Source organism: Dinoponera quadriceps, unplaced genomic scaffold (genome assembly GCF_001313825.1).
Source record: "Dinoponera quadriceps isolate SergipeBrazil2010 unplaced genomic scaffold, ASM131382v1 scaffold1573, whole genome shotgun sequence".
NCBI lineage: Eukaryota > Metazoa > Arthropoda > Insecta > Hymenoptera > Formicidae > Dinoponera > Dinoponera quadriceps.
The window spans coordinates 719565-742876 of NW_014556062.1; the positions used below are offsets into that span (position 1 = coordinate 719565).

At 43.7% G+C, this 23312-nt stretch overlaps 1 protein-coding gene across 1 annotated transcript in view; it reads left to right on the plus strand.

Annotated features, from left to right (window-relative positions):
* Positions 1-356: 356 nt before the first annotated feature.
* LOC106746560 (probable G-protein coupled receptor Mth-like 1) overlaps positions 357-23312 on the plus strand; it is a 166041-nt gene continuing 143085 nt past the window's right edge. Inside the window, exons 1-3 of the mRNA XM_014623277.1 lie at positions 357-856; positions 3070-3342; positions 6553-6788. Of these exons, the coding sequence (XP_014478763.1) occupies positions 357-856; positions 3070-3342; positions 6553-6788 (1009 nt within the window). The remainder of the gene's footprint in view (positions 857-3069; positions 3343-6552; positions 6789-23312) is intronic.

Sequence of the window (23312 nt, forward strand, 5' to 3'; positions counted from 1 at the left end):
GTAACTGCGCAACCTTCCAACGGGAGAGTCGTGTCTGACGAACGTCCGAAACGCGCGTCCTTCTCAGGCTGTCGCCAAGCAAAATTCGCTCTTGCTATCGACACTATCTTGCTCTCTTTCTACCTTAGAGATCCTCTCGTCGTCGCGAAGAGGAGGATGACATTGTGAAGGCCGTACCGTTATTCACGGACGACGTCTCGCGAAACATCGTGTGAAACACTCAAGCTGCCTGCGTGTAACGGGAATAACGCGAACTGTCGAGTGCGTCTTTCGGGAAGAAGTGCGCGAAGTGACGGTACTGGTACTCTCCGATCGAAACGCCGAGATCTGAGTGCTCGGCGTTGCGTCCTGCGATCATGAAAGCGTTCGTTTACGTCGCGTTCGTCGCAACGGTTGTAATTTCGGAGCCGAACGACCCAGCGACATCGGCGCCGACGATTTTCAAGTGTTGCCATCACGGCGAAAGCCTGGTGCTGTCGAACGATCCGAACGAATTGCCGCACTGCAAACCGTTGCCGGGCAAGTGGATGCCGCTCATTTACTCGCCGTCGAAGCAGACGCTCCGCTACTCTGGCATACCGTCCGAATGGCACGTCATCGAAGCCACGCGACCGAAATGCGACGACAGCCGGAAACTGATCCACGTGCCCTACAGAAGAGCGAATCCGTTCATTTTGGTCGATAACGGGAACGCGATGCTCGATATAGAGAGCCTGGAGAGTTTTTCCCCAAGCCAATACTGCTCCGACTTAGCCTACTTGCTTGTTTGTGTACGGAAGAAGTCCAGTAGTCATGCTGCCGCGACGATGAGGCCGCGTGTACGACGGTGCTGCGGCGAGAATGCCACTTTCCATGGGTAAGTCTCGGAAGAACGTAGCTTCAAACACAAAAAAAACAGAAAATAACAATGATGTCAACATGACTACGTGGCCGATATTCCTAGTCAGATCTTACATTTAAGACCGTCTTAAGCATCTGAAGATAAACTTGAGATGATCTTAAATATAAGATGCGACTATGAATATCGGCATATAAAATACGTTTTTTCGTCATCGTTTTTTCATGATTTTGACGTCACTTTACGTCATCCTTATTTTCTGTTCTACCTGGAAATGTTCTCGGAGTCGCTCTTGCCACTCGATATTGCTTGAAATTCCCTTTCGGTTGTAAGTGGATTCTCTCGTTCTCTGTACCGCGATTAAAATGGCGAGGTTAAAAGGACGAGGTTGATTCTTTTCGTACAGATCCGACTTAACCTATAATGTCCGCGAAACGTACGTGCTGATTTCGCGAATCTCCTTCCGCGTTACGTTTCTTCTGCGCTTGGAACTATTTCGTTGGAAGTATTATTCGCGATTATTGAAAAATATTCGTGGCGTTTAATGACAAGGCGACACAAGCATCATTTTGTTTTTCCATATTCAATGAGTGACAAAGATTAGATGATGCTTGTGTCGACTTGTGTTGCTAAATGAAAAGTCCTCATTACAACTCATTAAAAATATCGTAACATTCGTGACTATCGAAGATGCTATATGCTATACTTAAAAATATTGTTAGAAACCGACGGGTACTATTAATTAATTCGTTACTCGGACATATCAAGGGATAAATTCAACAACGTAACATTATAGCCGACTGTTTACTTCCGGGACAAAGTCAAGGACTTGTAAGCCGCTTGACTTCGTTATCATGTATCTGGTTTGTTTATTTATTATTGGATGCCTCCCGTGAGAAACGTCCGATCTTAGTGTTCACGAAACGTGTAAGTTTCTGGTTTTAGAATATCGCGTGACACACAACATACGCATATGGACTTACTAATAAAGAATGTTACGAAAAGGCCTATATTTTCTGCGTACGGGAAAAATAAAAAACATTTTTTTACAGTTTTTGCGGCGAAGAATCCGATGGTGCTAGTTAGAATTACGTCACATAATGGGAATATATGAAAAATACGAAATATCTTACAAAAATATTATTAATAGCGAGGTTAGCGAAAAAAATGTCAGACGTAACGAAAAGTTTTCAAGCGCCAGCGTGATCGGGGGGGGGGGGGAAGCTGGTTCGAANAACATGTTCGTGCAGGCAGAGGCACGCTTCCCGCGTTGCGTCTGATATTTTCGCTATTAACTCTCTAAGGACAAGATGGGTTTTCAACAAATCCAGAGGTTCGATTCGATGCTCTATTTCGTTCATTTTTCATGTAATTAATGTAGAAAATAAATAAAAGAAGTAAATAATAACATGAAACATTCCTTAAAAAGAGAAACAGCGCTGTAAAATAAACGAAGCCGTAGGAGTAATTTGGTCTCACTTTACCGTTAGATGATTAACTTTAACATTTTCATAAGATATTGTATATTTTTAATGTCAATTTTTTTATAATGTGTTATATTTTGTACCGTCAGTATATACGTAGTATATACGCTACGTCAGTATAACGTAGCGATCTGTCTTGCAAGTGATTGCGACGCCACGCATTTTTCCTCAATTTTTTAATGTGTTTCCGTCGTGTGACCTAATTTTAATTAGCACCATCGGACTTCTTGCCTCAAAAACTAAAAAATAATGTTTATTTTTCCAGAACATTGCAAAAATATATATTTCTTATTTATTTATACACTTAACCTCATTCGAGCATTTCAATTTTTTCTCGAGACGTTTTCGAATTAAATATACTCGAAAGTTAAATGGAATTGTGCGTTCAATTTGATAATTCTATCGAGATTGCTTTAATCATAATTCGATATGTGTGCCGAATAAAGTAATAATCGGGCAAAACAAATTTCTAAAAAATACCTTGGGAAGATGTCCAAAAGACGTTCTATTTTTTGTACGTATCTTTCAAATGTCTTTAAGAGGTTTTTTAGAAAATTATTCTACCTGGGAACTAAATACAACAATATATAATCATCTTCATACAAATAATCGGATGGTTGCCAAACATTTGTAAAGAACGGAAAAAAGGTTATCGTCCGATTATCCGGTCACATCCTTGTTTCAATAGTTCACCGTTCGACTTGGTTAACTCTGCAATAATGCGCGACAAAATATGTATTGTTGCAGGAATACCTGTGTACACGTGAAAGAGACAGCGGACGCACCTCCTTTACTGCCAAACGCAAGTTTTGCCATTGAAATCATAACGGGATTCCCAACCTGTCCCAAATCTGATAATTTTACCATCTTGGGAAACACAAAGAATGCCGTATTGCAACCTGACGGCGGCCTGGAGATAAACGGAGTTTCTTTACCTAGCGGGCAGTTTTGCGTCGAAAGAATAAAAGAACTCAATCAAGTGGCTAAAGTGTTTGCTTGCCCAGAACACGCACCACAAAGGTTAGTAAATGATTTAATATATTTATTTCAGTCTCAAATTCTGTATCCAGAGTATATAACGAAAAAAATATTCACTTTTTTCTATATATAAAATACATAAAATACATCTACGGACTTGCGTAAAAAATTAAATATTATATATAATATAATATCAATATTAAATATGTAAAAATAAAGTGTTACAAAAATATTATGTTTATTAATATATAGAATAATTAATATTCATATCATAGAAAAACAATATTACAGAAAATATATATATATATATTTTTTCCTCTCTTTACACACTCCGACTTGAACGTGCAACGCCGTGATTCGTGAACCAAAAGAATGAAGCTACATGTATTGAGATAATATCGTGGAATGCGGTAGAGTTATACGTGTTATTTAAGATAAAATCGATTTCGATATTTCTTCGAAATAACAGATAACACGTACACAATCACTCGTTCACTACTCAGCATTATCGGTGGTAACTTGGTATTCATTACATTGAGTATATAAACTATTTGAACACAGCGTGAATGTTCACGGTAACTTTACATAATAATAATACGTTATCCTTGTAATCTTGTTTCGCATTATCTCCGGAATGAAGTTCCGACATCTCCGAGATTTTTCTCGATTACTTTGAAACTAATCGGATACCCGTGCAATAACCGGCTATTGACAACGCTAATATTGACCCGTCAATTATGCAAATACGTTCTTTTGTTGTTTCTGCTCACTCGATCATCGCTCATTCGTCCTGTCTAATGAAGAACAAAATTGAGCGTTGGCCGGTTCTGGCGGTCAAGTCGACCCACTTTAAAGCTCCGAGCACGATCCGACTTTTTGCCCCGTTAAGTATCGCCTGCCGCGATCAGAATTTATCGCACGGCTTAATTGCACGTTCGACGGTAGCCGCGCGCCGCGAGGGATAAACGCCGCTCGTTTCTACGTCGTTCGGCGACGCGTACAGAAAAAGTCTGGCCCTCCCTCACTTTCACTCCTCTCCACGCATTTCTAGGTCACGTATGTCCGATTCCATGTCAGCCGTTCCTCGAAAACGTTCTCATAAGTCGACGCTGGAACGCACTAGGGCGCGCGGAAACGGTGTGACGCGAATTTCGAGTACGACTCCGAACGTATGCCTCCTCCGTATGCGACCTCAACAAAAAAACTCAGTAATACGCGAACACTTCCACAGTTACATGACATAATCCAACATGCTAAACGTCAGGCGTATCGCGCGCGTTTACGATGTCCGTGTACGTCGCGTAATGGAAGATAGGGTTAGAAGATCTCATTTGCTGAGACGTGTGCATCCTACCGGGTAAGGACCAGCCGTGACAGATTGACGGGCCGACACGGGACATCGTTGTTAATAAGATCCGAGGGCTTCTATTCGATACAGATTACGTCGCGTAGTAGCACGTTTGCTCGTAACTGAACAAGATAATTTAGAGAAAATCGTGAGCAGGAGACATTTTTCTAATATATCCGCAGGGGTTTTAATTGGAATAGAATTCCTCCTCTACATAATAGATTTTGCTCTTCGGCGGCGTAAATATTTATTTACGCTCAATTCAAGACTAGAAATCTAGGAATATTACAATATTCTTGTTTACATGTATACGAGAATATCTATCATTGTTTGAAGACTATTTTTCCTGTATATTTAATTAGTTCGGGACCATCTCACGGTGATCGACTGTACGTCAAACCCTGCGAGAAATGTGATTCCCACATACCTTTGTACGTGAAATTTGTATTCTCATGTTCAAATTAAGAGTGAATAATTGATTCCAAACGCGTCGAAGTCCGATGTTCGCGCAAGATTATTTTAAGATCACTTTGTGTGTTCCAATAAGCCGCGTTCGACACGCATGATTCTTCGTATGAGCCAAGAGGATTTCTACGAACGACGAGCGAGCCAAAATCACGGAAATCTCGGAAACGCTTTCTCCGGGACTTTCACCCGACACGCTGTAGCGCGTATGGGCGACACGTTATCGCAGCACCGTGTCATTGCACCAGCAGATCGGTGCGAATCGAAACCGCGGTAAATTGTGATCCCGAACGTAAATCGGTCCATGCCGAATGAGCGATAACATGGAGAGATCCATATTCGCGGCGAGAAATTATTTCAGCCCGAATCTTCCGGAGGCTGCGGGAAGGGGAGGAGGGGGGGAGCTTAATTAAAAACGGACGTGTAACGATCGTCGATAGCGCGATATTACTTCCGTCATAAAAAATCGATCGAACAGTTGGCTGACGCCCACTACTGGCAGTGAGCCAATCGGTCAATCGCCAATGTGACGTCGATAAAACTGCCTGAATTTAATTAATCGCAGCGGCGCGGCGAAGTAACCAATAGCGCTGCTGATTTCACCTTTTTCCACCGCGGCTTCTTTTAACGCCGGTGGCCCGTGGACGACGGTGAGCGTCGACACGGTACCAGGATTTACATGTTAAAATATACGGTAGTCGCCATTGTTTAAAGAAAAAACCACTTACGACAAACTACGGGAAAGCGCACTCTGTACAAATTTACGCGACGGATAACTAAACGCGAAAATAAACGCGCGTCCAGACGACCATTGTTACTTTCGCGTTAATTGTTATCGTTATCGCCCGAAATTGATGAATAAATTATTATACGTTGTTTGGGTTTGCTGTCTGACGCTAATTGTTGCGCACGTCTAAATTACGGGTTCATTTGGGGGTCTTCCATTAATATACGAACGCATGATACAGCATAATACTATAGTAACACAAATTAAACGATACTCCGTTATTTGATATGTGTATTAATCCACTATGTAACGTATCATCGTGATAACAATCGGTCCTGCGAATATAAATATCTGAAATTCAAATTAAAAGAAACTATTTTTTATCGCAAGGCAAGAGAATCACATCTGCTAATGCGTGTCTACACGATAAAAAACATTTTGAACTAGTTAATAGTTGAAGTTAATAGTTAATAGTTAAAATCGGTCATTGTTCCTCAAATTTTTGTGTTAAATTCTTAATACACCCGTATATTAATCTGACATTATTGCATTTGTCATCTCAATAATTTTGTGTTTAGAATAAAATATTTTTCTCTGTGTAGATATATTTTTTTTTTACAAAGGTAACTGAGCATACTTAGGATTAGAAAGCAGACGTCGATCCGCAAAATGCATCGAAAGTAATGTCGCGCAAACCATTCGAAATTTTCAGGCCGGTGATGCAAGCAGCGGACATCAGGTTCACCTTGTATCCCGTGGGTTTCATCATTAGCGCCGTCTTCCTGGCAGCCACCCTCGCAGCCGGTTGGCTGCTACCAACCTCTCATCACGTTCTGCACTGGCGTTGCCAGACTCATCATGTCGCCTGTCTGATGCTGGGGGATATTCTCATGGCCATCATTCAACTTGCCGGGGATTCCCTTCATGACGGAAGCTGCAAGGCGCTCGGTGAGTCTCCGCCTATTATTGCCTTGTTAATTTTTTCATCGTCGTTTCTTTCACTCCTCCGAGAGCTCTGAAAGCCAGCGTAATTACGGTAACTTTAAGTCTCGTTACTCGCCGGGCACGAGGAAGCGCGACATGCACAAGCGAAACTCGCGCTCGTCATTTTTCCTCGACGTCAAGTCAAAGTGCACTTTTATTCTGTAGTTTATTACGCGCACGTCGCATTTTCAGACAAAAGCGTGCTGCAAGAGCGGTACTTAGAATTCTAATTCGACTCTTAATACGAATTTTTTTTCTGCCTCTTCTGTGTATATTCTTCGAATATATTTTATGCCATTTTTTTTATCGTGTTTTCAAGAACAAACGCGGATCATTTTCGCTAGTCATATATCTCGCACGAAAATCCGAAACTGACCAAAATTATTCGGTTGTTGTGCCAAAGCTTTGTCTTTATTTTGTCACGTTTTGATTCCGTCCGACTGCCAAGCAATTCGCGATTTTCCGGAAGATAACGCGAGCGGCCGGGACGTCCACAGCATCGGGAATTCTCCGCACAATAAACTGCATTTAATAGCCGCGTAAACGAAAGAACGAACAATTCGCTGTTTATCGGAGCGTTACAATCGTCCAATATGCTTCTTTTATTAACGCCCGTCGCTATGAATCGAAGCGACGGGACTCGGATTAAGCGAAATTGAAAACCAACCGGACTTTCGCACTGAACGCCAGTTATATTAAAAGGCAATGAAAAAAAAGCAATGATTTCGATGACCTCGCGAAATTGGAATTTAAAGAGCCTGTATTTAAACAACGATCTATTGCAATTTCCTAATTTCGTTGTTGCTTAGTTTCCCTCTGTTTGCTATCCCGCTAAGTTTGCCAATCCTTTGATTCGTCACGATAACCGAGTATACCCGAGTAACGCGTACGGTGAAAGGAACTAAGTGATTAATTTTTATCGTGAGAAACAGGCCGATCATGATTAAATATACTTCATATAACAATCGTATCTTATTCACATAGCTGTGTAGCCACATAAAGTTGCATCACTTGGAAACCGATGTTGATGATCAATAGTTCAACAAAAATCTATTAATGCTATGCCATTTCTTAGGTGTAGTAACATTAAAAATTTCCAGTCAGAAGTATTATTTGTGCATCATGACTGTCGATAATTGAATGAATCAGCAACGATTCTCCAAAGCAGTAATCTCGGTGCATAAATATTCATATAAAACTAACGCGCCTAATTGGAAATTCTCAATGTTATTATATCTAAGGAATAGTACAGTATTAATGGAGTCTGCATGAAAAAAGAAAGTTTGGTTGAGTTTATTGTTCACTGCATGGTAAATTTAACCAAACTTTTTTTCCGCATGCTGTACATTATACATTACACGGGCGCGCTTGAGGAAACAAATGAAATTTATCGCGCGTACATCGAAGATTGAATATTTGACGAAGCTTCCGAGTCGTCGAGGAGCGTCCGACTTGCGAGGGAACGCGATGTCAATTATCCGCGCATTGTCAGCTGATGTAACTAAACGCACAGATGGAATACGAATTCGGCGGGCGGCGAACGATCGGAGCCGGCTTTATTTGCCGGCCCGTCCCCGAAACTCCGGGGGTAATTATTCGGATAATCGTAGTAATCCCTTGCAAAGCTTCGCTTCTCTCGGCTCGTTCCGATCGCGAGAATCGATTAGTGCGTACAGCCGTGCGAGTCCAGCTTCTCCGCGTAATGGTGCGCAGCGGTTCTCATTTGCATGAGGAATCGATTACGCAGATTCTCCGCTCGGTGCTCGCTGTGTTTTTTCTACCGTGATCCACGTTTAACCGTTTGTTCTTACAAATTGACACGGCTAACCGTGCGATCGTTAGACCTGGAGATCGTCGTTTTAACCCGCCACTCAGCTATTAGAATACCTTTGAAGGACGGGGGGTGTTTTCAAAATACTTGCTGTCGATTGCACTCGACGTATTTACGAGACTTCCCAACTCAAAGCGATTCGTTAACATTTATACCGCTTCTCAGCGAGCTTGTTAGCAGGCTTATTAGGGTGGCCGGAAAGTAAAAAATAAGAAATTCCTCGGGAGACATCTGTATTCATCGGCGATACACTCGCAAAAACCTAGCCGAGGTCGCTGTAGGGAGGCAAAGTATAAATTTATTTTCGGAATCACCAGTCCGCTCCGATCATCGCTACGGTCATCGGACAAAAACGGAAGCTTTTACAGCTTCCGTTGCGATAATAGCCGCGACTGGAACCAATCATGAGGTCGTGTACCTTCCGTCCACGAAAACCAAAGAAAAGAGAAAGTGGAACGCGACGACGAATTGGCCCACAATCTACCCCCCTCCCCCTTCCTTTCTCCTCATAAATACTTCTCGATGCTTTTCTCTTCTTCTCGAAAGAAACACGTTGCTTCATGCAGCGTACGTGTCCTTCCACGGAAAGATCCCGCGACGATTCAGTCATACTTTAACTTTAGTCTCCCCGATCACTCAACGGATCCACTCATCGGAGAATAATTTTTCGCGTATAAAAAGTTGCTTGTACAACATACTTGAGTTGAGATCGTGCCAGATCGTCGTTAACATTCCTCCGATTCGTTCGACATTCTCGTTGTGCGGAATGGAACAAGCGTTCCAACATTGGAATCAATTAAACCGACGAGGTATGAGCAAGCTTTCTTTGCGGTATCGCGTCGCGATGATGATCACGCGAAACGGATGTTTCCACCTCCTCGGCGAGCAATCCGAGCAGACGCACGCATTGCGTATCCCATTACGGTGACGCGGACGTCGTGGCGAGCATTACGACGCGAAGTCGCGTCGCGTTAAACATAGGAATTCCAGCGTGCCATTCCGCGACACGGCTAACGGTAACCGGATTCTTTTTATTGCGAAACCGCGTTACCGCGCGCGAGCGCTTATTGTCTCATGGAAAACCTGCGAGAAACCGTTCGCCAATGATGCGTTGTACGTGCGCCATACGTCGCTTCGACGGCCTTCGACCGACAGGAAAATATCGGACGAAACGTGGAATGCACCGCGATGCAATTTTGAAGCACGCCGAATTCCGTGGTACGACGAGCGAGTTCCGTCCGGATAGCTATGCGATAAATGCAAAAGTGTTTCGCGTGTCCGGTTGCGCGTTCTTTTTTAATTTTTATTTACTCCCTCTCCCTCCCCTCTCCGGATCCGCCGATTGTATATCGATCCCGTCCAGTATTTAAATAATTCAAGATATCGAATTTTCGCGCGAGATACAACGTGAAATCTCGCGATACGCACCCGCATGAATTATATGTATATCTGGTAATATGGATAATAACATTATTTGCGAGTCGGCGCGTTATATGTAACTTTTTCCTTCCGCGTTGAATATTTCGGATTTATATCACAAATTAAATATTATTATTTATGCTGATATTTTGCCGAGCGTCTCTCGCGATCTTGCCGAGTTGAATTCGCTTGATATACAACCCATTGAAATATTCGTGTTCCATATTAACTCTGTAAATTCCGTCGAAATTGAAAAATTAATGGGAAGTCTCGAGATATAATATTTATACAGGCAAAAAACGACTGTCTCTTTTCATAATTTCTTTGCAAAATGCATTTTTTATGGGCGTTGAAAATTTCGGCACGAAATACGTGCGTGTGCAAAGTCGAAACGATCATATCTGATTTGCGTTCCACGCAACGTTTGAATTATGCGCCAAGCAATATAATATTTCTCGCGTGAGACTTTGCGAAACTCTCGTTCTGAGAAAAAGTCAAACGAAGTATAATTTAATAGGCCATCTTCAGCCGTGGTGCGTCGTATTGTAACGCGGCCTTGATCAAACAATGAGCATGACAACAACGTGAGCACACGCTCTCGCAATCTTTCTAATCGATTCATCTGCGATCGTATCTGTCGAGTCATCCGGCGCCGAACGGGCGAGAAGCGAGAGGGAGGGAGAGTAGAAGAAGGAGAACGAAGATGCACACATCGTAGATTTTGCTCTTGTTGCTTTAACGATCTACAAAGTGCGAGCGTGCAAACGGCCACGGGGAGAATACACGAGGAGAACGTCTAAGGAGTTTGCTCGTTGCTTCTGCATTTCGTATAGCTCTTTCTCCCTCCTGACCTTTCTCCGCGGTGCGGTATCTCCTCGGAAAACATCAAGGATGACGACAACGACCCTCACCGTGACTTTGGCTTTGACCGAGAGTCTAATGTCGCTCAGACGTTGGGCGGCCATTTAAGGAGAAAACGCCGTTGCCGTAATGTCGTCTTGAATGCGGGGGGGAACGGAGAGTAAATCAAAGCCTCGCGTTGCCTTTTCGAGACGCCCGTGTGCGCGAATCCGAGGGCCGACGACGGACGGGTGAAAGAAGATTTTACTTGATTGGCAGGAAATTTCAACTTTCTCGCGAGATCTGCGTTCGACGACGCGGCCGTTTAGAACGGGGGCGATACTATCGCGCGGCAGTAACATTACGGTGAATGCTATTTCGTGTGTTTCATCCAATCTTGCGAGAGAGAAGTCCCGGTAGAAAAATTCGCAAAGGGCGATCTCGCTCGGTATGTAAATCAAGTTAGAAATTTTGCGAAAAAAAAGATTTTTCTGCTGAACCAAGGACGCACACAGACCGTTAAAATATTCACCCCGCGGGAGTCACGGCATGGCGACTCTTACTTATCATTCCACACATATGTCTTTAACGAGTCGCGAAAAAATTCGTTCCTTGCAATCCGAACCGGTCTTGTCGCGAGCGGATAATGAAATATTTCTTCTTATTTTTATTCGGAAATTGTTCAAGAAAAATCTGACGTGTAAAAATTAATTTTCCCAGCTTGCGGTACTTAATACTCGAAATACATATGCATATATTTAAACATTTATATACCTCTTTCTAATATCTGTACATCTCTATTAGAGCAGCTGATACATAAATATATAAATATAACATTTGTAAGAAAAATAAAAATAATAACTCTCGAATTTGTAATATTGCGTATATATATTTACCTTCAAATTCGTTTTAAATTAATATTTATTATTTAGATAATGAAATAAATATATGAAAACGTAATTTTACCCTATAAATACTAAATTTATGAATGGCTCTCTTGACGCGCCACTGAAAGTACAACACGTAGCCTTTATAATCTCCTTAATTGGACGACTAGAAATTCGGTATGATATGCGATGACTTAAAAAGTTCTCGTGTTATTGATAGCCGCGTTAAATCTCGAGGGTTTCTGCATTTCAAGCTACGATATGTCGACCGCGTGACTCGTCGTTAGTCTTTCGAGGAACGTATTCCCGTCGCGTCTTTTTCTCTCGCCCGACGCACGAGAAGACTATATTCATAATCTCCGAGCGACGACATACGATGAAAGAAATCGTCGCCGTGATATCTTTGGGATTAATGACGACAAAAACAGTGCGCGCGCAGCTCCGTGTCGCCGAGTTTTGTTCCGGCAACGGGCCGCATTCCCGCGTTTGTTCCCTCGTTTAGAGAATCCCTTCGATCTCTCGTCAAGCAGGATATTTATGTCCGCCAGATGCTTGTTAGACAAATACAGGAACTTCCTTAAGGATCCCGGGGGGATTTTAGAATACACACCGTAAATCTGCGATTTACGGTATCCAGATACCGACGTGACACCGACGTCACAGATTCAACGAGCGAAACGACCGTTTATTTAACCTGAGAAACAAATTATAGACTTCCGCATATAACACGTACGAATGTTTTCGTCAATTTTTGCCAAAGATTCCTAGAATTCAAGATAATTTGATTGTAAAACGAAATAGACGAACGTCTGGAAAATGTGACTTAAAACATTTTTTTATTTTTTCTCGAAAGGTTGGCACATCATATGTTGACATTGGTTAGTATTTTTTTTTTTTCGAGATACATTTGCAAATAAATGTGAATTGCTTAGTCTTCATTTTTCGTGCCAGTTACGATATTAATACCATACAAGCGATCGAAGGTCAAATTAAAGTCGCTCTTTTCTCCGGTGTTCCGTAAAATTCTCTATTAACTTATCTTTATGTCGCCATTATGCATATAACGCGCGCGAGTTAATCGAGCCTGTTCCTACGATGTTTGTAATTGCGTGAGCGCTCGGACTTTAATTAAAAAGAATTATCTCGACATTCGGGACGGCTGTGGTCAAGTCCTGGGCGATACTCGCCGCTTTCTCGATAAGCCCTCTCGCTCGCTCCGCCTCGTGCCGCTCTGCGAAGAGGAGTACATTGTAACGTTCCGCACGAGGCCACTCATTAACAATGAGCCCTTTATAACTATTAACGTTACGCTCCGCGAAAAATGCAGGCGCGCAGAACAACTGCGAGTGTGTACGCGCGTTTTCCGACTGCGAGCGAGACCGATGGATGTTACGAATGCACGCGCAGAATAGCGTTCTCAGAGGCGCGGGAAACTCGTTTTCACGTTCTTACGAGCGGGCTCGCGCAAGCGTTCCGTGAGAGACCGAAAGTTCTGTTTCCTAATTCGGCGATAAACCCGGCCAAGAGGATTGCTTTTATCGGTGGTCGACGAGTAAGACTAATGTTTATTCATGGATGCGGTCGTCGAACTAAATCTTCCGCTTTCTCTGAAACTTTGAACTCTAGAGAGAAGCACCGCGACGGGTAGTCGCTAGAGACGAATAATCTTTGCCCTACTTTATCTAAGGCGAAAGAGGGAGAGAGAGAGAGAGAGAGTTATAGAGTTATATCTTTCGCTTAAATCGGGAATACATCGGGCGTAGATGGGGAAGCTGACATTTAACGGACCGCTGAATGTCGGCGAACATCCGGCGAAATATCGTTTATTTTTCATACGTGAAATCACAGACTCAGTCTCTCCGGTTTCTCGATTCAATGTTTTCTTAATTTCCACCTGAGATTCCAAACCGCTCAGAAATGATCTCCAAGTCTCGTCTCTTATCTCTTCGGCCATTTTCACCGATATCGGACGAATTTGCGGCTGCGATTTCAGGCGTTTCTCGTGTTCGACTTGAGCGCACGTCTCAAGGAAGTTCCGCAAACGGCGTATGACATAAGGAGTCAACGTGCACTTTCTCGTCGAGTGTACTGGGCTATAAATAGGGGCAGAATCACTCGTAAAAAGTCAATGAGCGTTGCTCTCCGCCTCGCGCGTCCGCGTGTCTCTCTACTTATGCGCGTATTTATGCATACGCACACGCGCGAGCGTGCACTCACGCGCTGCTTCAATATGGCAAGTCGTGCTTTGGTTGCCGATATCCATATGTGGCTAATGGCGGCAGAATCTCTTTTTGCGCGGTAGTCTGCATCGATAGCGTTCGGTGCATTCACCTCTTTGCTACACGGGATGTGTTTTGCAGGGATTTTTTCATTACTCGGTTCTTGCGAATCTCGCGAAATATGAAGCCGTTTGGTCCGTCGTGTTTGCCCGTTGCATATGAAATGTCTCATTCGGGAAGCTTGCATTTTGCAAAAGGTTTCTCGCGCATACTTCCCCGTGTTGAAACGGACCTGCTTAACAAAAATATGTTTTCGTTCTTCGGGAAAGTTGCTGCCGACATCCGTCCGTTGGGAAATGCGCCAGATGAAATTCAAAAGTACCTTAACCTCTCTGGAAATTAGAGAAACGGGCATTTCGCACTCTCTCAGATAACGTTTCGTTCGTAAAGTGACAAGCGTGTGTTTCTATCGAGAAATTTGTTCGGCTGCATCGCAATTTCACTGTCATGGCGTTAACGCGCATGATTATCTTGAATCTCGTGTGTCAAGCCAAACGTCAAATGTTGGCAAATTTCTATACTAATTCCTATACTAAACTTGGTTTTCGCGTGTAAGAAAGAAATTAATCTTGAAACATTTTTGGCGCACATTTAATGGCCGCATTTAACAGCGAAATTACACGGAATGAAGCTTAATACCAGCTACCCGAGCTAGGGGCTATTATAGTTATCGTCGTAATTTGATGCGCCGTTCTTACATGCATCTTTATGAATGCCCTTTTCGGTCGCCTCATAAAGCTTTCCGTTTTTGCGCGCCGTCGTTTGCAAACTCGCACATCGCGATCGTTTTATCCCGACACAACAAATCGCGGCACACCGTTTTTATTTGCGGAGAACGCGACGGTGATTAAAGAGCGGCACGATAGTGGCAGGAAATAAGCTCTTTGCAAAAAAAGAGAGAGGACGAGGACGAGTCGCACGTTGTACGTGGGTGCAAAGTAATTACGTGAGAGACGCAATCTGGAACGTATGAGAACGCACGGGCTTTTTATCACGTTCCATGCGAGTTTCAGGCATGAAGCGTTGATCCGATTACATCGAGAGAACATCGATAAAGCGCTCAAATAGCTTAGAATGGAAAAAGCGTGCGCGGTAGGTGAGTTAACTTTCGTTAACTCCTCGCGTGAGAGGATCAATTTAGATTGATCAGATATTAACGCGCGTGTGGTCGGATTATCGTAGAATATAAACAGAAGCGTCTTAATTTTAATGAAATTGAACGTGCGAAAGATAATTCCGCACGGAGAAAAAGTTTGGTCGAATTTACCAGACAGTGAACGTTAATTAAACGCGTTTTAGTTGAAGGAAACAGAATTTCTGGTTTTTCTGGCCCTAACTTTATTCTTATAATATCCAGAAATTCCGTTTCCTTCAGTCAAAACGCATTTAGTTTATTCACCGTCTGCTAAACTCAACCAAATTTTTTTCCCCGTGCAGGCTCGAAAGGAATAAAATGCGTCTCGCATTATTTCTATTCCATTTGAGCATTGCTCTCATTTTTCTCCTTCGGTCCGAGGGAGCGCTTCGAATATTCTCCGTGCGTGTTATCGCGCTTCTGCACGCTCTATCGATGCAATCGCGCGACGTGATTTCGATTCGCCGCCGACGTTCCGCGTAATTGGTGGCCGTAAATCCGCGCGTCGTCTTTCGTCCCGAGACGAACAAGTCGCGGCACATCGATCGCATTTGCAGAAAGAAAAAGCCGTAATCAGATTGTCGGGGCATCATCGCGTTGAGGAGCAGAGAGCAGGCAGAAGGGGAGCCGAGGGTCCCCATGGCGCCATGGGACTACCAAAGTTCCTCCCCCCATCTCTTCTCCCCTTCTCCTTCTGTCTCGTTCTCTGCCGTCATCGCGCCTCGTTCGTTTCTTTCTCCGACGAGATACGCTCCCGGTCACGTAACCCGAAATTGGTCAATTATTTCCCAATCGTTGTCGCAACGGATCACGTTTGCAGTTCGGGAGGCGTCCGTATTGGCTCAGGACCCAAGCCAGACATCACCGGCGTTTTCCTGGACCGCGCACGTGGACTCGGCCGGAAGAAACACAGGCGACTGCTCCTTCTTCCCGAGACAATCTTGTCCGGAAGATATTACGATACGATCTTGCTCCGCGGACAATATCGTCAGTCTCTTGTTTGGTTATCGCGAACTGTCGGGATTTACAAGAGAAAAATATATCGTCGGCCGAGAGACGGCTGGGATGGCCGTAGCTCCACGTCGCTCGGCTCGTTTCCACAGCGAGATTCCGTAGAGCATGAGAAAGCGCGAGGTTTTAAAAATAGAAGACTAACGATGGCGAGGCGAGTTCTCGGAGATTTTTCGCAGCGTAAACGATCGGGATCGATCGAACGGCTGTGCGCAACGCTGTTTCGCGCCAATCTTGACAAATCTCCGGTTTCCATCCGCGATTCGAACAAATCGTTGCGCCCTGACGTCGCGATACCTACGTCGTATATTCTCGCGAGCGCAGGCTGACGCGGATACAAAGAAATTTGTCGGAATGCGAGGGGTTTCGAGAAGAGAGAACGAGAGAGAAAGAGAGAGAGAGAGAGAGAGAGTGCCTGGAAAGATAGAAAAAACTACGATTTCTGGACGCTCTTCTCGTCGTCTATCCTGCTTTCGTTTACATCGGCCGTTCCGCGCAAGTTCGAGCTTTGTCTCTCGCGAATATAAAAGCGAGGGGCCGCGCCAGGCGCGATAAATAAACCGGCCCTGTTGGAGCCGATATAAAACACGCAGGACAATTTACTTTTCTACGGATATACCGGGTCGGAATGTGTGCGTTCTTCTCACGGGGAGAAGAGGAGAAAGATTTCAGTCTCCATCAACACAGATCGAAGAGCAGTGGTTCTTCTCCCCGGTCGGTTTAAAATCATTCAAGTTGCTACGTGTCTCCTTTTATCACATATTTTAATGTTAAGTATGATTCTTTAATTCGCTGTTTCGCATCGCGTCCGATCGTAATTACTAAAGAAGAATTATCGTCCTTGTAGGTACTATGGCCTCCTCTTGATACCTCTGCTATTAAGGGATGAATTCTATTGATTACTTATGAAATTATTTGTTTAGCAGCCCACCGTTACACAGTGGCGCTAATATGACAAATGCACGACACAGCCGGCATTTGTTATAACGCATTTTTACTTTTGAGCATTTTGCTAAAATCCTAAGAGTCCTAAATAATAAATATTTTATGGCTTGGGATCTAAAATCGATTGAACGATATTTTGACGAGTGTGATTGTTAAGTTTACAATTTAAAATATTAATTGTTAACAAAGTTATTGTATAAAGTGTAAATGAGAAGAGCCATAATACCACCTTTTCTCTTCTATATAATCTCTACATAAAATCATAATCGGACGGCTGCGTTCAGCGCGGAAAACACGTCAAGAAAAGAGAGAAGCAGGCTGAGGTCTTCCGGATTAAAAATACAAACGGAGCCGCGGGTTGCACGATATTAATTTCACAAGCGCTTCATGAAAATTGCTCAAATCTTGTAAGACACGTAAATACGTAACAGACGGCTATCTCACTCGTTATATGAAGGACGCGGGGCAACGTGAGTTTTTGCCGTACGAGATTTAAACTTTAATCCCGTGAGTGGCCTAAACGTTTTGTGTTTTCCAGTGCATCGTGCCCGAGACGCATGCTGGTATAATTTTTTTTCATACCAGCAGCTCGCTTTATACTTGAATATTACGCAGGCGGGTATTAAGAACTGCTTATTAGCCTGCTAGGAGGAGCTTTTTCCCCCCTTTTCCGCCGTAGTGTAGACCGTCGTGCTTTTAAGTAATTGTCAAATACACTCTCGAGATTGTATCACGCGTACATCAGCATCCGCGTTTACTTCTCCTCAAACAATTCGTCCGGGTAAAGTGAAGCGTACGAAGCTCTCTCTCTCTCTCTCTCTCTCTCTCTTTCCCGCTCTCTTTCTCTCGCGATCGGAGAGATCCGGGATCTGAACGTTAAATTGCGAATGCCGCGGCGCGGGGGGAAATTTTCCGGAACGCTTGATTTAAGCGCGACCGTCGAGGAAGATATTATGCAGCGTAACTTCATAGGACCCTTTTCACGGTACGTTAGACCGAAATGGAAATAAATAACAAGCGGCAGCGACGATTACGCCGCAAGCCCGGGCAATCAGTTTTTCCGGGTTTTCCGGTCGCGCACTGGAACCGTCGCCGTGTGCCGTGCGGCGGAAAGGCAAAGTACACAACGGCGCGGCTAGACGAAGGAAGCGCCTCAGCGACCCCACGGGTGTCGGCCGCGCGCCGGAGGGTGGAATTATTTCTCTTCGTTCCATCGCTTCCTAACCTCGTTACGGAATGAAAAGAAAGCTCTCGTCGCGTTGAAGTTCGGCCGGCCGGCGACCGGAGTCACACCGACGAACAAACACGCGCGAAGGATCGCCTTCATCTCTCTGTCTCTCTCTTTTTCCCCTCTCTTCCTTTTTTCGTTTAACTCCCTTTTTTGTCCCGTGCCTCTCCCATCCTCGCCCCGCAAAATTGGTTCGGGGGATGTGACTCGGGAAAAACGCGGTTACACACCCTATTCTACTGCGCGGGCCCGCGAATACTTTCTCTCTCTATCTCCCTCTCTCTCTCTCTCTCCGTTGCGTATTTCCGATTCGTCCCATCGTACGTCCCACCGTATGGCGATATCGCCTAACGAAGCGTTTTCTCTCGCGTCGCATAGTGTGCGCCAACTGGATACACCGAATAACTCTATCGCGAGTCGCGATATAGAAAATCGATCCGTCGCGCAGAAAAGTTCGATGATTTATGCGGCTTATCACTTTGTCGAGTGAGTAGCTCACCCCGTTCTTTCTCTCTCTCTCTCTTTCTCTCTCTCTCTCTCGTGAGCCATTTTGAAAATTAAATTTATCGCCATATCCGTTTCCCATATTGCGTGATAACGTTGGGATGAAAAAAAGAAAGGGAAAGGATATTAACGGATAGGTGTCGAGGTGAAAAAGGAGAAGTCCCACGTTGTCGGAGGCATCGCGCGGCGAATCTCGATTTCCCGAAACTTATTTTTCGATTACACCGGCGCGCGAAAACTCGCGTCTTCCGAAATATCGACGTAGCGCGCGCGCTCGCCTCCGCGTTTAACGACGCACGCTGTTAGTTTAACTTGGGAGCGCTGTCTCGTGGAGAATCCAATATTCGAAAATTCAATATTATACGGCTAAAGCCATCGGATTCTACGGAGTACGTAACGCGTATTCCCGGATATTACTCGATATTAGAAAAAGTAGACTGCGCCGAGGACGACGTCGACGTCGGCGGCGCGGATCCCGCGGGCGTCGACGTCGATTTCGCCCTTACTTACGTCGCGACGCGGGAGTCGAAAACAGACGGCGTCTTGCCGTCTCTTCTTTCTGTCGCGCACGCACACCAACTTCCGCGCGGTGGCTCCAATAAGTTCGGAGGGATGATGAAGCGCCGGGAATCTGAGCGGAAAAACCGGGAGCTCGCTCGTCTTTTTGCCGGCTTCCCGGGCGCGCAAATATATATGCGTGTACGCCGAACGGCGAAAACCGACTCGGGCAAAGATGAAAAGGAACTGCCTCCTACCTACCCGCTCGCTTGTTTGGTAAATGATGCAGCGCGCAATCGAGAAATAAGTAACTCCTCGCTGTGCAGAACAAATCGATTCTCTCGAGCGGGAATCATTTTCTACCGTTGACGTTTGCTCGTTCGCAGCGCATCGAACAATCGAACATCCGAGGCTGTGAGAAGACATTGTTATCGTCGCGAACAGCTTGTCTCGCGTAACAAGAGGATGCAGTGCTTCTCCTTACTTTCGATCGTAAAACCATCCCTCTTTCCCCCTCCCCCCCCCACCCCTTATATACATATGTGTTGACCGCGCTTGGTCTGCGTCCATTTCCCCAACTGAATCCTGAGTAGTCTCGCGACGTAGTTTTCAGGGCGTTTCCGAGCGTCCAAGCACACGCTAAAACAACGAGAGCGAGGAAGAAGCTGCAGAAGAAGCGCGGCGCGACTCGGACGTGGACCAGACAATCGGTAACATCCATCCCCGGCAGCGTTTCTCTATCCTGTCTCGCGTATCCTAGAAGCATGCTCCTACTTCTTCTTCTGGTTGTTTGCACGTATTTATGTCGTGCTTTTTATCTCGTCGCTGTCCGTGTCTCATGTTTGTCCTTGTTTGCCTGTTCCACCACGACGTGCACGTTGAGACACGGCGGCAGTAAGAAGACGGAGACACGAGCTCGAGTTTTTTTCCTGCACGCGGATGCAGACGATACGGAGTTCCTCGAAATAAGGTGACCAGATTTTCGAATTCTCCGTGAAAAGAGCACACCGGTATTTCTTGCATCATCGTCATTCGCGATAACGTTAAGCCGCGGAGAATAGGTAGATGTAGAATGATAAATACAAACGTCACCGAGTAGCAAGGTTGCCGCAAACTTGGAAAACCGGGAAAACTGGAAATGTATCTGCACAGGTCAGGGAAAGATAAAAGAGAATGGAATTTTGAACTTTGCTCATGATTCCCTTGAATACTTTTATATTAAAAGGTACATGAAGAAAATGTAGTAGAAATTACCATAAAATTTTGTAATATTGGACCATACCGAAATTATAACTGAAATTATAATGTGTGTTGTAATCTTTAGTATTTCATTATATACATCGTTAAAAATTACACACATAATAATCGCAGTCATAATTCCGATATGGTCCAGCATTACAAAATTTCGTCGTACTCTTTACAATATTTTCTTCGTATATTTATAATTTTTTAAAATATTATATCTAACATTTATAATAAAATACGTTCAAAACTCGCGCACTTTAAAAATCATTTCTTACGTGATAAGGTCGTAAGTTTTTCTACGTGCCACGGCTGCTTAGCAAGACGTAAGTAATAAGAAAAGTGATCAATCACATTGATTATTCTTCGACCGTAAGGAAAATAATCGAATGTGATTAGTCAATTTTATTCAGCGTTTTTGCTCAATCGTCCTTTTTCGTTATAACTGCATTTTTTTCCATTACTCATTTATCTTCTGTTGGCCTGCATTCAGTATTATATTATATTACTAAACTTCTAAATTCGTGTTGTGCTTCTAATAATATAAGATACATTTCCTACAATCCCTGCTTCTAAACGTTAAAATTTAAGATAACATCTGGTCATTGGTCTGGACATTGGTCATGGAAAATTCTCCACTGCCGTCTGGAAAACATGGAAAAGTCAAGAAATTTCAAAATTAATTTTTTTGTTGGTAACTCTGATGTATGGAATATAAAGTTGCTATTTTCAATTCTCATTTTTGTTAGTTGAATATAAAATTATTATTTCTGATTCTCATTTTTGCTAATTGAATATAAAGTTACTATTACCGATTCTCATTTATACTGATTACCGTCAGAAATATCTTGCACGTTATTAAAATATTAACGTGAAATCTTTTTCGATATTTATTCAAGTAAAAAATATATTTCATCTCGATATTATGATTTCAATATTATTTAAAGATTTTATTATAATCTCGCCATAATTAATGCGATGCTGTCATTTTGCAAGATTGAATGTTAAATATTAATTTTGATAAATTATTGAAACCGCAATGGCAGAATTAGCAAGCTGATCTCGTGGAAGCAGCATTATACAGGCATAATTGTATCGCACAGAGCGAGACCGAGCTCGCGCGATAAATCCGTGCTGCCTATGAGATGACATCTATCTCTGTCCTCATCCTACTTTTTCACAACGTCTATTCAAGCTACCGACCCTTGCCGTAGTACTTTTCTTACTGACTGAAAGCCGGAATCCCTCCTTGATGGACGCGAAATCACGATGAAACGTAAAAAGGTGAAGACGGCGCAAAGCCTGTTCTCCGTGTGATTCCAAACGTCCTATCAATCTTCCGGGACTCCCGTATCCTCGAGCTTCAAGCTCCCAACGTACCTCTCTCTAATGTTTCAATCCACCTTTCAAAGTCCCTAATTCTTCATTCGCGATTCTTAATCTCGGTTCATTATTTTTGTTCTAATCAATAAAGCCCTCAGACCTCCGGCTGTTTTACGAAAAGTTCCCAAGAGTGGCTCACGCGGTTTTTCTCAGTTATTTTTCTTCCGTCGAGTTTCCCATTTCTTTCGTACACTCATTAACGGGGGAAAGAGAAAGAGAGATTGTATCCGCCGCAAATATTGGTATTATTGCGGGAAGGAAACCGTACGCCTTATCATCGCGAGAATGATACGAGGGAGAGAGAGAGAATATTGCAATCCGATATTGGGAATCAGCGTTGCAATATAACGTTCGGAGAATTTCTATAATTTCGTTGCCTCCTCCTCCTCGATCCTCGGGTGGACGAGGGATGAGCGTAACGACGGTTGTGGGAATATAATCTGCGACGCACATATATCCCTACAATCGCGATAATGACGATAGTAGCTGTAAATTGGCGTTGCCCGCGACAGCGCCGAACGTATTCGTGATTACAACGATAATAAATTGGACAGACGACGACTTGGAGAACCGATAGCTTGTTATTACTGCCATGCTCGCTGCTGTTCCCTCGACGGTCGATTATCGTGTCTAGTTTACTTTAGTCACCCGGTAAGTTGATATCCCATCAAAGCGATATTATCAAGTCCGAATGGTAGGAAAAGAGATACAGCCCGCAACTCGATCTGTTTATTTTCCTCGCGCGGCGATGTACTCTTAATTTCTCGAAGCAACGAGGTCATTTTTCACCACTCGAACGGCCGGGGCATGCACGGAGTTTTTAGCTTATGTCAAAATCAACGAATCAATTTCCTTGATATCGAGGAGAATAAAAGATAATCGCGCGGAGGTTTCTCATGTAACGTTTCAGCGGGCGTGGCCGTGGAGAAGCGTTGGAATTAAACGGCACTTTTTACTTAAACTTTCGTGTTACCATCCATTTCTTTTGGAATACACGAACGATATAAATAAATATATATACACACACACACACACGTACACGCATGCATGCACACAAACTAAATTTAACAAGGGTAAAAGGAATCGGGCAAGAAAAGGGAAATCGTATCGTCGCGGAGAAAACGTACAACTAACTCAGCACGAGTCGGTTTATCCCGTAATTGCTTAACACGTTCTGTGCCGGATCATTTTTAGGCGACTTACAATTCATGTTATGTGTGACGAAAACAGTATACAATATGAGCTTGATATTGAGCTTGATATATATATATATATATATATATATA